Below are 14,557 nucleotides of genomic sequence, written 5' to 3' on the forward strand. Positions count from 1 at the left end.
CGGGACATTAACAAAAGGCGTATATAACTCATATAACACACTCGGGGTATCCTTCACAACTCCAAGCTGATGCTCGTACGCAATGCACTTGTTATTTTATTCACGGTTTGTTTGAGAACTGGACCGAGAGCCCAAAAACCCCAAACAGCGCTATTAAATCTTGATTTGAAGCTTTCATGACTGCAGGAATCCATACTCTTTGGTTCTTTCGCTAAAGTCACGTATGTAGAAAAATAATAGATCACGACGTTTCGATCGCAACACAAGCAATCGTCATCAGGTGGGACAACTACAGCGCTACTAAACTTGTAACAGAAACGAGTTTAAACTTTTCTTAAATTTGAGCAAGGTTACAAGAACTAAATAACAATGGGCGGTTGAGCGAAGTAAGACGCAGAAAATGCAGTGTTTTGACACGCGGGATGGTGGACGAACACGGTACGGACGAGACGAAATATTCCGGTAGATCCGCGTCGTCGACACGGGAGGAGGAATCGATGAGCTACCAACTTGTGACTCGGTAAACATTCGCGGACCTGCATTATTTGACGAGCTAGAAGTTGGTGCCGCGTTTTCCAAAAAATCACTACCACGAAGTCGGCAGAAGCGACTGCGTCGCCGCATGCGCGCCGCGACCGAAGGCCTGCGCGTTCGGGACCCGCTCTGCCCCCTCCACGTCAATCATCGCACGCCGATGCGCACGGCCCACTTATCAGATTTACAAGCGAGTGAGGAAGATTGGCTGACGTGAAAAAGCCCGCGGCCCAGGTCGTCTGTCACCGCAGGGGTGGCCGTGCCCCCGACCTTGCTTTCTGCATCTCTGCCGGGCAAGGCCGGGCGAGGGAAGCCAGGGTGACGGGGACTGCTCCCGGGCACACTCAAGAATTTATACTTATACTGGAGGAATCCGATGAGCTATAAAGCTTTTTTTCTTCACAGATGTTCAGTAGGGGCAAGTCATAAAGTCACAACAATTTTGCGTAAATGTTTATTAAAAAATCTGTGCACATGCATTGTTTTTTAAAATTACTTTTTGGATTAAGAGTCGGTGTTTTTGGACAAATTTTACTAAAATCATGCTAGTAAACCAAAGTGATTTATAAACATGCGTCAAACACTACTGGCCAATAAAGGCCTCCACATTCCCTGGCAATGTTTGAATGACTTTTCTCTACATTAAATCAATTTGATGCAAATAGTATAGTTAAGCATTCCCAATTGACTGATTAGATGCATACTTTCATTTAATACACAAAAATGAGAATATGCTTAAGTGACCGAATTAGCGAACAATTATATACCTTACTTTGGTAATTCTGTACGTCTCATTTCACTTTAAATATTAAATGCAATTATGTCAACATTTAATTGAAAATGCATTACTCTGAGAAGGAGTCTTTATTTCAACTTTTCATTTTAAACTACAATCTGAGCAGAAATATGTTGGGTTTTAAAAGTTTTTGAAAGAGTAAACAATTAAAAAAAAGTATGAACTAATAACATTAAGGGAATGTTAAAGTTTAAATCTAAAGTAAATGTCATCCTCTCGACAAATTTGTCTATATTAACGATATTGCTTTGTTGTGTTATTAGTTTTTCACAAAACAATAACATTTTAGTATCTTTCTCTTTTCGTAAATACTAATAAACACAAATGTAAAAGTGAGACGCTTATATTTTAAAAAAATACAAAACATTCACGTTCATTTTAACAGTTGCTTGATTCCTTTACTCACTGAAAATTATGATACAAATGTACAACACATGTAATGTATACACGTATGTATAACGACGGCTGTGTAATTATACAAACATTGCGTTTTATTTTAACATGTAACTTACCATAACACATCTGTACGTTCAATTTTTTTTAAAGCAACGCGGCTAAGAGAGACACCTCCATTTACATTTAAAACCATTGCCGAAGCAACATTTCCGGAGCAATGTTCACAACAGATCTAAATCCCTATTTGAACGATTAATTTTACTCCGTGGTGCTTCTTCTCAGCACGCGGTATCTAAACTCAACTGCACGTACACACACACACATGGCCCCAACACTTTCTGGACTGAGCAGTTTTAACTTCGACAAACTCTGTCTCCTGCCCAGGAACCAAAAACAGCCTTTTAATGTGGAGATTAAGGAAACAAATCCGATTGGACATGTTCTTCCCGAGGCGCTTAAAGCAAACGCTAATTCGGCAACGGTATGCGGGGAGCAGGGTTATCTAAATACGTGCTGTTGCGGGGGGGGGCTATTCCAACATTTATCGAAAGCAAACGTTACCGATATAACCTAAGCCCCTCAAGGCCCCTCGATATAGTCATTGCCTCTTCTTTTCATCAGCTTTAATTAAGACCCGCAGGTTAGTGACGCTAACTATGAAAGCCCTGCTCATTAATTTAATTCCTTCATGGTAATCTTGGGTGTTAAAGCTCACATTAATATTGCAAGGCAGTTCAACAAAGACAATAGCTCGGGGATATGTCAAATAATTTCAAATGAGGCCCCGTACAATATTCCAGCACGGCTCCGGGGATTACAGTGCGCAAACGAACACCTCGTAAATATTAAATTCGACCTTGAAATTGGACCCGGTGCCATCATAAAAGATTGTATTTCGCTGGCGTCGTTTTATTTCCCGTCACTTCGCCCCGTGACGTGTAATTAGCACACCGTCTCGAGCGAAGGCCGCTCGACAAGGCACATACGCCATTTCAGCCCACACGACTCGCAGTGGCTTCGCACCAACGGCGTTACACATTTGGTTGGGTACGTCGCAGCGCTCCGCTCTCCGCTTATTGAGTACGCAGCTCAACGTGCGTTTGGAACATTATACACGTTTGGTTATAAAGTGATCAGCTGAGTTGAGATGAGCGGAGAGCCGGGAGGCTCAGCGCTACCCTCTGCTGGCAGATAGCGGTAACTACTCGTTTGCCGTGTTTTCTCCACACTGGAATAAAATGTTCACATTTTCAAATAATATAAAAAAAATCACAGAATAAATGTGAACCCATGTTTTTTTTAATCAATTATATCTCATACATTAACGCTAGAGAGGAAAACACGTCAACATTAATTATCTGTTATTGGTTTGCCAACTTGCAATGCATGGGACGTACTCTCCGGCAAATTGAGTATCACTTATTAACTTTGTTGAACTGTTGTAATTGCACTTTCTAATTTGAAAACAAATCCCCCACACACAAATGATAAACGTCAAAGGGATACATTAACCAGTCGGTAGGCCCTCCTTGTACCGCACAATGGCCACTGTGTGCGCGCACTGAAAGACGCTCTTACTTATCACAATCGTCCACCTGCGCGCGCGGCTTACTGCAAGACCTGAGCTTCGAAGCCAAAGGGAAGCGAAGAAGATTATAATCTTCACCTGAAATTCCTTACGTCCAGGGTATTGTATTTCACCAATGCTCACAGTTACTGTATATGTGCCTTCTGCCTTTGATCTGGCGTCTTTGGCTTGGGCTGGGGCGCACAAGCGTGCCAAGCCGCCTTCAGCAGCTCTCCTCCTCTCTCGGAGCCTGATTAGGTGAGACAGACTTGTTTTATCCAGCTGTTCAGAAATTAGCCCTGGCCCAAATGACCGATTCTCCCACACATTCTCCATCTCCACGTTTCCCGCCAATTCGCTATCGGCCAAAACTGCTCCATGGTTCTCTAAAAAATACATACAGTTGCACATCAGACGATTATTAAGTTTACAGAAGTTTTTTTTTCTTTCCCATTTACACAATGTCCATAACTGCCTATTGTTATTACGCAGTAAATTTACTTGCCTTTCTTACAGCTTTTACCCATCTGACGAAACGGGAAAACTCTAAGGAAGCTCCCATTTGCAGCTTTCAATCTAACAAACTCCTTAGAGTGTTTCTGTTGAGCAGAAGCAGGTTTGGAGACCTCGGCACTGCTGATATTTATTCTCCATTTACATCCTGTCATCACCTACTCCTCTCCCCTCGCCAGTTCCCCACCACCCTGAACACGAGAGTTCTATTTCCTGTACAAATGCAGATGTGTATTTTCCTCAAAGCACCAACAGCCAACCCCCCCCCCCGAGCCAAGAGCTGCTCCAGTTTGATTATGCTGAGAGTTATTCTTCAACAAATCATTTTAATCCATTTGTATATTTTTTCCCTCCAATTTTTTGACCACTATATTAAAATGCTTTAGTGACCTAAAATCAGAAATTGGTTGATTTTCTTTTAAAATATATGATAAAATGTTCTATTTGTTTTGCTTTACAAAAAACATAAAAGAGAACAATTATTGGAAATAACAGCTTCAATGATGCATTTTGAAGAATGCATTGCAAGTTTGTAGCACCACAAAATGGAACATGTAAGATTTATTACTGCACTGCCATGTATAAATAATTGCTCAGAAAACAGACTTCCCCAGGACACATTGGCTAATACATTTCACAACCAATGTTTTAGTCAGGAGACGGCTAAAGCATAGTTGAGGACAATGTTTGGGCAAGCTGGGCATTCATTCATCATTTGAAAGGGAGAAAAAAGGTAGGTTGAAGGTGAAGAACGGCGACAGGTAACTGCCCTGAAGCACAACGGAGGGCAGCGTTCTACTGTGAACTTGATACGGCTGCAGGCTCAAGCATAACAATGTCATCGGGGAAACGGTCCTTCAGCAAGATGCCTCTGTCACGATGGCAGTCGAGCTCTGCAATGAAGCCGTACCAGTAGATCACGAGCCCCGGGCCAAACCTGGGGGGGGAAAGGGGAGCACACACGAACGCGTACGCACATCAACAAAGCAACACGCGTAATTACAGTGAAAGAATGGGGCTCTGGGATACGCTGATGAAGTTTTTGTTTAGTTTAGCTATTTTGTTCTGGAAGCAGCTACACTGTATCCCATTGTAAATGGAACACAAAGGATGACTGAGTGGGTCTGGATCCTGAAGACAGGTCACAGACACAGAGGAATGTCTGGACGTATGCATTTTTGAAAAACAATAAATTCCAAAACAACCAAACAGTGGTGTAAGGTGAAAGTTCAGGCCTGCAAGTGTCCCTGAGGAGATGGTGAAAAGCCAGTCATGACAAGAGTGTGGGATGCACCTCCTGCTGATGGACAGCAGGTACCTTTAAGCTGCTCACCCACATTGCATGCTATTGTGTTTTATGTGTGCAGGCTCAATGCTACCTACACCAGCACTCACCACCTGCTGTGAAATTTCAGAGGTTTTATTAGGCTTTTACAATCTATTCTTTGAAAAAATATTATATAGTATATAACAGGCATACAAGAATGATACCGTATAAAAGGATAAAGGATATTTTATGCCCACATTTCTTCAGGACTGACAGGCCAAAGACTTCCAGGGAGCAGTTGTATCTTGGATCAGTCTAAGCGGGGGTATGCTTGGAAAGAACCACTCCTACCCACCGATTGCAATAATTCATCAGAGGACCTGTATGAAGTTTACACAGCTGCCTTACCACCAGAAGTTGCAACCCTTGATATTGCACATGTGCACCTTACTCGTAAAAGTGGTACAGCACCCAAAGCTTCCGAAGCAGTCAGCAATGATTGCAAGTTTCACCCCCACCCCCCTCAGTGCTCAGGAAGTGGTCCCTCTGGCATGAGGTGGTAGCCAGGAAACGGTTGTCAAGAGGGCTGAGTTCATAAAGAAGTCAAAGCTATGCATCAGGGGGCTCCTGGCAGGGCCTGATTCTCAGGAGGTGACAACACACATGCACAGTGAGGACACACATACTATCCAGCCACATACTGTTATGGCAGTGACCCTGAAGGCAAACATTCCCAACAGTGTGCAGTATATGAATTATTGGTTCATCTTTTAAGCAGTTGGCAGTTTGAAAGACATTACCTGGAGTTGCCAATCTTGCTTTTTCCTCTTTAAAAATACATTTAAAATGTATACTTATGGACCTCCTTAAAATATTGTATACTTATTTCAGTGTTCAAATCCACCTAGCACAGCAGGATACACTGCGGCACTCAGTATGTCGAGGTACTAGGTAGAGTTTGAAGTGTTTAAACACTGCAAATGACGTGTCAACATCCAGCACCCATTCATTTACAACTTCCACGCCTTCTACACAAACATGCCTGGAGCATGTTCTTAAAGAGCCGCAAATTAAGGATAACACTTGGCACCCATTTGCAAAATCCTAACACCGTGCCAAATGACAATACAATACCCAATCAAGAGAAGGAGCAGGCGATGGCCCGAGGAGTCAACGGTTGCTATCAAGTGCTCCAACACTTGCATCGTCCCCATACTTTTTAGCGGTGAGCCAAGGAGTGATAAAACGCGGCAGCCCAAACCACCATGTGGCATTTGTGTTGAAGGCTTAGGCCTGGATTAAAGCGGCTTAATGGGAAACCTGAGCCGCCATGGCCAGGGCCTTGTAATGCAGGGCTGCCCCAGTGGATGACCACATGTCGCTGGAGTTAAACGGGGCATAATCGTGATGTGCACACAGGAAACGTGGCTTGGATTAATTCCACTGGGCCCTGACCAGGGGTTGCTGCTCTTTAACCGACAAGCCAAACAGCTGCTCCGTATTACTGAGGATTTGCTGGGAAATGCCAATGATGACCAAAAGTCCCTCTCCACCGGTTTTGAAAGCAAAGTGATAGCCAACTTATCTCCCTTTGATAAAAAAAGCCATTAGCTGCGCAGCTGCATTCAACTGCCAACGCTTTCCTTTTAAGCTAGTACATTCCATTTAACACATGTATGTTTTGTATACATTGAAAGTTTCTGAGGGTGATAATTGGCTCAATTGTCAATTGAATAGTTATTTCCAACCGCAAATATACCAAGGTATCCTATTTGAAACTGTTAATTGGATTACATGGTGTATGTATAGAAACTGTTTTATACTAGAATGACCAATACATTATTTCCACGATGTTATTTGTATTAAATACAAAACTAATATTATAACCAGAAGTGCTATACACAGGTCCCAACCAATCTGTACCCTTTGGTTAGCATTCTAAATATATGCTGTATATATACCGTGTTGCTTAACCTACCCTCCACCTACGATCCCTAACATGGTCTACATTTAGTCACCAACATGAACACTGACATCCAAATGATTCTGTGATGGATTGCACTTCCACCGCATTGAAGCACAAAATGGATTGCCATCAGTTGCATACAATGCAATGTGTAAATGGAATAAGAATGTAGTATCAACAATCACTGTTCACAACAGTGAACGGCCAATGACGTATGTGAAATTTGCAACAAAACATGACTTTCTGTATACGGATTAATACAACACTGCAATTTTAAATGTCTACAAACAAATATAAACATGTTTCACACTGAGATGAAGAAAATCAATGTGACAAAAAAAATCTGTGAAATATAAAAAGAAAAAAATACAATTGCAATGTAACATTGGAGTACAAAAAGGTAAAACTTAGAGCTAAATATACACATCATGTAGAACGACATTGTCTGGACACAATAAAAACATACCAAAAAGCTATTATAATAATTAAAATACCCTTTCTCATATGATGCACCAAATTGCCCTTTTTATAGATTAAATTTCATAATCCTTTTTGAACTTGACTTGGGAATGACCCCATCATTCTTGGCTTGTCATGCAACTACCTGAACTTTTCTACAGGATCTAATTATAAATCAGACGGGGGGGGGGGGGGAACTTCTGTGCCCTTAATTTCTCAAGTGTGCCCCTGATCCACAGGCTTTGTGCCACTAGCCTGTGCACACTAAGCCATGGCTTTCACATAATGCCACCATCTGTGGTTTCATTAAAGTGACAAATCCCTATCAACACGTGTAAAAGTTATTTTCCGAATTATCTGCAGGTTCAACCTGGGGAATAAGGATACTGTTTCAGCCAAGCTGAACCCAGGCTCTTACACTACAGTCTTTCTATTTAATGCAGATACACGCAATATTGATTTTCCAAAGTATGTGGGTTTTAGAGCACCGACCACAATTTCACTCAAATACATTGGTGGGCCGTGGCTTGTGACATTAATAAGCCTCACGAAAATGTTTAAGAAATTATATATCAACATTATTTTGCAAAATACCAGGCTGTCCGTTGTTGGTTTAATCGTTGCACATAAATCTAAAGGCGATACGCCCCACGCTGTAAAATACACACAACTTTGGAAAAAAATACATTAGTGGATGAAACCAAAACTGCCACTCTCGACAAAGCCTGAGAAAAAGCCCATGTTCATAAAAGGAGTTTATTTTACAGGCATAAATCCGTACACCACATCATAAATCAAGGCAGTGTAATTTACTTTAGAGAAATGTCCCGCCTTGTGACAGGCATTCCATTCAAGGCTAAATGTTTATTAAACAAATTCAGATGTGGCCTTGTGGGTGTTTGAATTCCTGCACGGTCTTACCAGATTCCCCAGCCAAGACACTGTCCTTTGGTCTGAGGCACAGCATGATAGATGCTTCCATGGGTTGGAGGTCAAAGTTGAATTGCAGGGCAGGTTAAATGCATGCGAGCGAACTAAGCAACCATGGTGTAGGCGAGCAGCAAGGGATGGCGCCACGGTTGCACGTGCTGCTGTTCAGCTCACCTTTGCAATTGCTCTAAGTTAATTCAGGTCTTCCGACGTATTGTATAGTTGTGACAACCTTAAATGTACATAATCAAAGTAAATTGCTTAATTTACCAATCTGCCAATTACGGAAATGTGATATTTAATAAAGGAAAATGTAATCTGTAAGTCCCTTCCCATTCCTCGTCACAAGTCACACACCCTTTAATTTATCTTGCAAATACCTTTGTATTCATGGACACCTTAAATTTATAACTGCAGATAACACAACTGTATTCTATCGAATACAGAGATCTTACATACACAGCTACTGCAAACGTACTAAAAAAAATGCACAGTTCAATTGGGCAACACAAAAAAACTACTTTAAAATTCTGATAAAAAATATAAAAAGTGAAGTAATAACACATTGCGCCTCGCATTATTTATATATGTAACAATGATGAGTTTAGCATGGCATGGAATTGGCAACATAAAATGAAATCCTGCTGCTATGTAATGATATCACTGTATTGAGACAGTGCCCGAGCTCTGGGAATAAGAACAATTCTTTAGAGATGAGATGAAATCAAATGCTGGTAAACTCCATTAAGGCCACGAAGCCACACAGTAAGACAGGGTTCAGGTACAGTGACTTGGTCGTGGCACATGTCCAGCACTTACCAAGCACGTTTGAAAGATAAGCCGTGCTGGGTGTGGGACAGAATGAACAATAGCTGCTTACGAGATTAAGCACGGACGTAAATTTATTTGGCCACCCTGAAAGGGGCCCTGTTTTGACACGGTGGAAATTCATCAACACATGAAAGAAATGTTTATGCACTACCGTTACTTACATGTGCCCCGACTCAATGGGATGAAAATCTATCATAGGGGGGTATGCATTAGAAAGTGGAATGAGCTGCACTGGATAGCCTGGCTATGGAAAGTTTACATTTTCCCTGCTGAGAAGAACTAATATTGTGGTTTTTAGGAAGTCATGAAAGGAAGTATTCCCAGGCAATTTCTTTCATGTTCTGGGAGAGTACAGCTTAACTCACAGTCATTATAGTACTGCATTAGACCAATATTAGGATCAATGCAAAGCTGGAATTTTAAAAATACGATATCAATATTTTTGCAACGTTAGCAGTCATTGCTGGTTTTCAAATAATAAGTGACTAAACACCAGCATTAAATAAGAGACAATGGCATCTGAAACAATGTGTGCACGATGACCTTTTAACATTATTAATTAAACACTTCCCTATAAAGTATTCAATCCTTATAAGGCTATTACAGAAGCATCAATTGTGTAGTATGCTTTTCTAATTGTATTTTTTCAAAGTCCGTTAAGGTTACTTTAGCAGGTGTAACACTAATTATGCATGAAATCTGGCTGTTATTTTTAAACCTTATACACATTGGTGGAAGAGTTATGGTCCCTTTTAACTGAAAAAAGAGCACTACCTTGGGATGAAAATGTCTTATGAGGCAATTTTATCAACAATAAAAGCCAACAAAAAAACAAATCAACCAATTAATCAATTGTAAATGAATAACCAGCCACATAAAAGTACAAATTTACAATATGCGGGAAATATACATTATACCTTCCTTAACGTCCAAGGCCAAATGAAAGACTTTTTTTCTCCATTTTCTTTTGGGAACAGGGATTATTCAGGGTCACAAATCTGTAGCTCAGAACTGACATATGGTATGTCCATTTTTAACTACATGCCACTCAGTAATCCTGCCAGCAACAATTGGAAATGCATTTTATGGGAAAGCAAGCAGACCACAGCTGGAACCAGGACCCCAGTTGTTGGCCTGTGTCCATCCATCCTAAAATGTGATTCTGAAACCTTAAATATGTGAACTTTAGACTTTCTTGCTCTCAAGCCAAACCTTAATGGCAGCTATGCCATGGGCCACTCACAAAAGAACCAACAGGAATAGCCTCATTGGTCAGGAATTTGCTCTACACTGCTCAGCAATTTCCTGCGTTGCCACTGCGATACAGTGCTGCTGAAACACAACACTCACGGTTCTCAAACCTTAATTTATCAGCAGCCACTGTACACTAATAAAGTCAATAGATTTTCGTAAATAATGTGCACTTCTCTGCATGCATGAATACGTTTCAATTCTATTTTTACTCTTACATTCATCTGCAAGGGAGTCAAATAGCAATTGTAATTTCAATTGCACTTGAAGTGTTTTGTGGGGAAAATGCATTTGCACAATGAGCATTTAACTTCCAATTGTATTCCTTACATCTGTAAAGCAGCTACAGACACCTACCTCTGGGAGGAAAATATGTTCCATTCCTGTGCACCTGTGTTTGGCCTAAACTGCAGACTTCTCCAGAAATGCAAGTGTATCTTCGGATTATTCGGATATAAGAACGACCAACGAGCATGGGCTCACCTGTTCCAGTAGCTCCAAAATTGGTCCTGGAGATAGGTCTGGTGGCTCGTCTCATCTCCAAAGGAGGCCTTGCTCTCAATCCAGTGGATCACTTGTCCATCAACAGCTACACGTTTTAACATAAAATGCAAAACAGGTGCTAGCAATTACATGTGGATATATCGCATAATACTGGACCGTCTGAACAATGAGACCATGTGCTGAAAATTGAATATGACAAATGCAGGTCATATTTTGAGTAGGGCCACTGTTTTTTTTTCAATTGTGCATATTATTGGGTAATAATGCATCGAAGTGCAATTGAACAATAACTTAAAGAGCACCACTTAAAATACTAATAATAATTATTATAGCTCATTGTGGGTACAGTATTTTAGCCATAAAATTGGCACACAAAGGCACACAATTAAGAAAAGACGTCAACGCTATGTGCCAAACATTACATCGAAAGTCACAACTGAAGGGTTATATGATTGCCTGATTGCCAGCATGCACGTAGATTTTTGTGCAGGTCCATCGCTTTTTGTGCATGTCCAAAACTGATCTGCACTTGTTTGTTACGTGTGTGTGTCAGCATCAGATGTGTGGTGCCATATCAATTATTGCATGTTTTTTTGTAAATGTAGCCAACTGCGAGCAGACATGATATCGAGTGTTCATTTTGTTGTTGTGCATGTTGCCGATTTTCGTGCGTTACAATGTATAATACACGTGGCACGCTGATGCTGTTTTGGTGAGCAAATACTAATAAAGTACACAAATGTATTTAAAGGCTGCTGTCTGTATGTATGCAACTGCCAGCTATTTTGCTATTTTAAGAATATATATCACGCTTAGTGAGAGTTACACGTTATTAATAGTTGCGTTCATATTAAAACAAACAATGAAAGCTTTTTGCGGGCAGTCTAATTTCACCCACAAAATAATACGGAGGTGTTGACTGAACACGATTTGGTGGTAGGCAATGGGAACGGCAGTTACAGTGTTTACACCGATATGTGATGTCTCAACACATTTGCAGCAAGTGGGAGTAATGATATTGTATATATTAAGTACAGAAATGAAGCAATATAATTGCAAGTGATGATTACAAAAGCATGGTACTCGTTTGCTAACTTACACTATGAAATATAAGCACCTGCTCTTCCTGCTTACAGAGAGTTTATTGAATGCTTCGTGTTATTTTACAGCAGCAATACTTTAAAATTAATGTAAATATTCAAATTTTAATGAATGTGGCAATGATCGTGAAAAGTCTTAACCACAGAGAGCTGATATTTTCATTTGTCATGCATATTGTTTTTCCCTGGCCTTTCCAAACAATCAGTGCACTCGCATCTGACAATAAAGTTCAGGGGTTATGAGAAGTTAAATGTACACACATGGCAGAGCTGGAAATGATCCAGAATCCAGTGCCTCTCTCCACCTTCGCTTTGGATTGAAGGGCATATAGGAGCAATTTTACATTTTCACATGGATAATCAAACGTGCCCATTCAAATTGATGGACAATGCCAGCTAATCTCTAACATATGCTCTGGTTTATGGCCATCCCCAAAAGCACAGAATAGCCATTTCCTCTTATGAATGTGCTTGATGCACAACAAAATATTATTTTTTTACTGCTTCCAAATGTGTGTCGACTATAGCTGAAATAACAAAACAATTTGTTGCATTCGATTACTTCATTATTGAAAAATACATTTATGCAAGAAAAAGGCAGAATAATGGAATAACAATGAATTACAACTCACAGATTGGAACCTCCAAAATGATGTCTGGAGTTTTGTCATAGCCTTTGGTACGCAGATCCTCCTCATCTGCGCAACATTAGCAGTGGGGGTAAACAGGAGACCCTGCTTAATGGCAAACCATCTTACCGACGTCAACCACACCTAATAACCCGAGCCCGCAAAGGACCGGCGTAGATTTCTCACCATTAGCCTGCACAACATTGCTGCTAAAGTATCGGCTGTCAGAATATCCAGCCCCTTAAAACCGAAACCACATGGTATGAACACAAGTACACTCAAGCAACGGGTGAAGACTGCTCCACTATGTGTTGAATGTTTGGAAAGTTTTCAAGGCATTTTTAATAGTCTTAATTTGCACAGGCGCGTTACCTTGAGACAAAATTAATGCTGTCAGACCTCAGAGCTCAAAATATAACTTTTTTTAACAAAATACAATAAAGTAACTCATAAATAGGATAAAAATACTTAATTTCATATTTAAATCAAAGCTTAAAAAATAAAACAAACCAAATAGCCAAATAACCAGCAAAGTACCAGATAATAGTCAGTGTTAAGTGGCTTTTGCTTACCCTGAAATGCAAGTCTGCGCTCCCCGAGTTTTTCTCGGAGCAGGATCTCGTGCTCATAGCCAATCGAGCTGCGTGCATCTCATAAAGGGTTACCACTTCACCTTTGTGGTCATACACGATAGCAAATCAAAGCACCACAGAGTAAAACAACATAATTGAAAAAGCAGCTGATACACGGAGCAGAATATTTTAAAATATAACATGCAATTATTGTTACCTTTAAAACATTTTGAAGCTAAGAAAGGTTATACCTGAAAAAGACTAACACTTATTTGGTGTTTCATTTTGTTCATTTTGCAATTGTAGCATAACTTCATCAGTTAAATAATGTAATATGACTTTTCTCTTGAGAATATTTGAGTGAATTAAATACAGCACAAGTCTTGGTAGAGATAATTATATAAAAAATTGTATGAATGTATACTTGTTGATAAAGACTATTTGGAAGAACTATGAAAAAATAAAAACCATATGTCTCGTATGTTAGCTGCATTTGATTAAGGAAGAAGAAAAAACTAAAGACACGTGTACAGTACATGGTCCAGTTTCTGTGGACTTCAGAAAACACTTTCAAACATTTTCAACGTACACAGGATAATAAAACAAAAAGGGGTATTTTCTTTGCCGTACAAGTTATTTTAGTTAATGGAATACACGTGAAGAACTTGCTTGATTGCCGGGAGGCATTTCTGAATGTTTGAACTTTTGGCCGTCTCCCTTGAAAGCTGCCCTTTCAATCCCACAGATTACCGTGAAACTGATCTCATAATTAGTGACCTCAGCATGGGCACCGTCATTACCGTGCAACCTGAGCTGCCTCCCGCTCCCAGCATAATTAACTTGCGCCCACCAACGGCTGTAAACATTTCCCCTCTGGGCCCCTAGCGGGCAAACGGGCAGGGCAGGGCGTGACACACGAATGGACATAGCCAAAAGTGTGATGGGGGGTGGTTGGAGGTGGGAGGGGTATGGGGCACAGCTGGCAAAGGCATGAAGGGCAACCTAGCACGTAAGTGGCCTTAAAGTGACAGTACACTTAATGACACTATTTTGTCAAGATTTATGGTGTTGACATTTTAACCTCAAAAGAAAATGCCAAATTCTGCAGTTAAATTTGTAATTTCACCAGTAATTTTGGTTTTCACATTTTCAACGTTTTTTTGGTGTTTGCTGTAAAAGAGGAATAATTATAAGGAAGATTACTAAGGGAACAACCAATGGTATTTCCTTCCATTGCATACA

General features: G+C 40.4%; 1 protein-coding gene across 2 annotated transcripts in view; it reads right to left on the reverse strand.

Moving 5' to 3' along the window:
• Nucleotides 1–1,702: 1,702 nt before the first annotated feature.
• Nucleotides 1,703–14,557, reverse strand: part of CDIN1 (CDAN1 interacting nuclease 1) — a 30,434-nt gene continuing 17,579 nt past the window's right edge. For both annotated transcript variants that reach the window (XM_032964294.2, XM_032964295.2), the window contains exons 8-11: nucleotides 13,316–13,383; nucleotides 12,747–12,812; nucleotides 10,994–11,099; nucleotides 1,703–4,743 (exon numbers count right to left, since the gene is read on the reverse strand). In XM_032964294.2, coding sequence (XP_032820185.1) covers nucleotides 4,602–4,743; nucleotides 10,994–11,099; nucleotides 12,747–12,812; nucleotides 13,316–13,383 — 382 coding nt within the window. In that variant the 3' untranslated portion in view covers nucleotides 1,703–4,601. The remainder of the gene's footprint in view (nucleotides 4,744–10,993; nucleotides 11,100–12,746; nucleotides 12,813–13,315; nucleotides 13,384–14,557) is intronic.

This window comes from Petromyzon marinus, chromosome 31 (genome assembly GCF_048934315.1).
Source record: "Petromyzon marinus isolate PM22_M1 ecotype Great Lakes invasive population chromosome 31, UKy_Petmar_22M1.pri1.0, whole genome shotgun sequence".
Classification (NCBI taxonomy): Eukaryota; Metazoa; Chordata; class Hyperoartia; order Petromyzontiformes; family Petromyzontidae; genus Petromyzon; species Petromyzon marinus.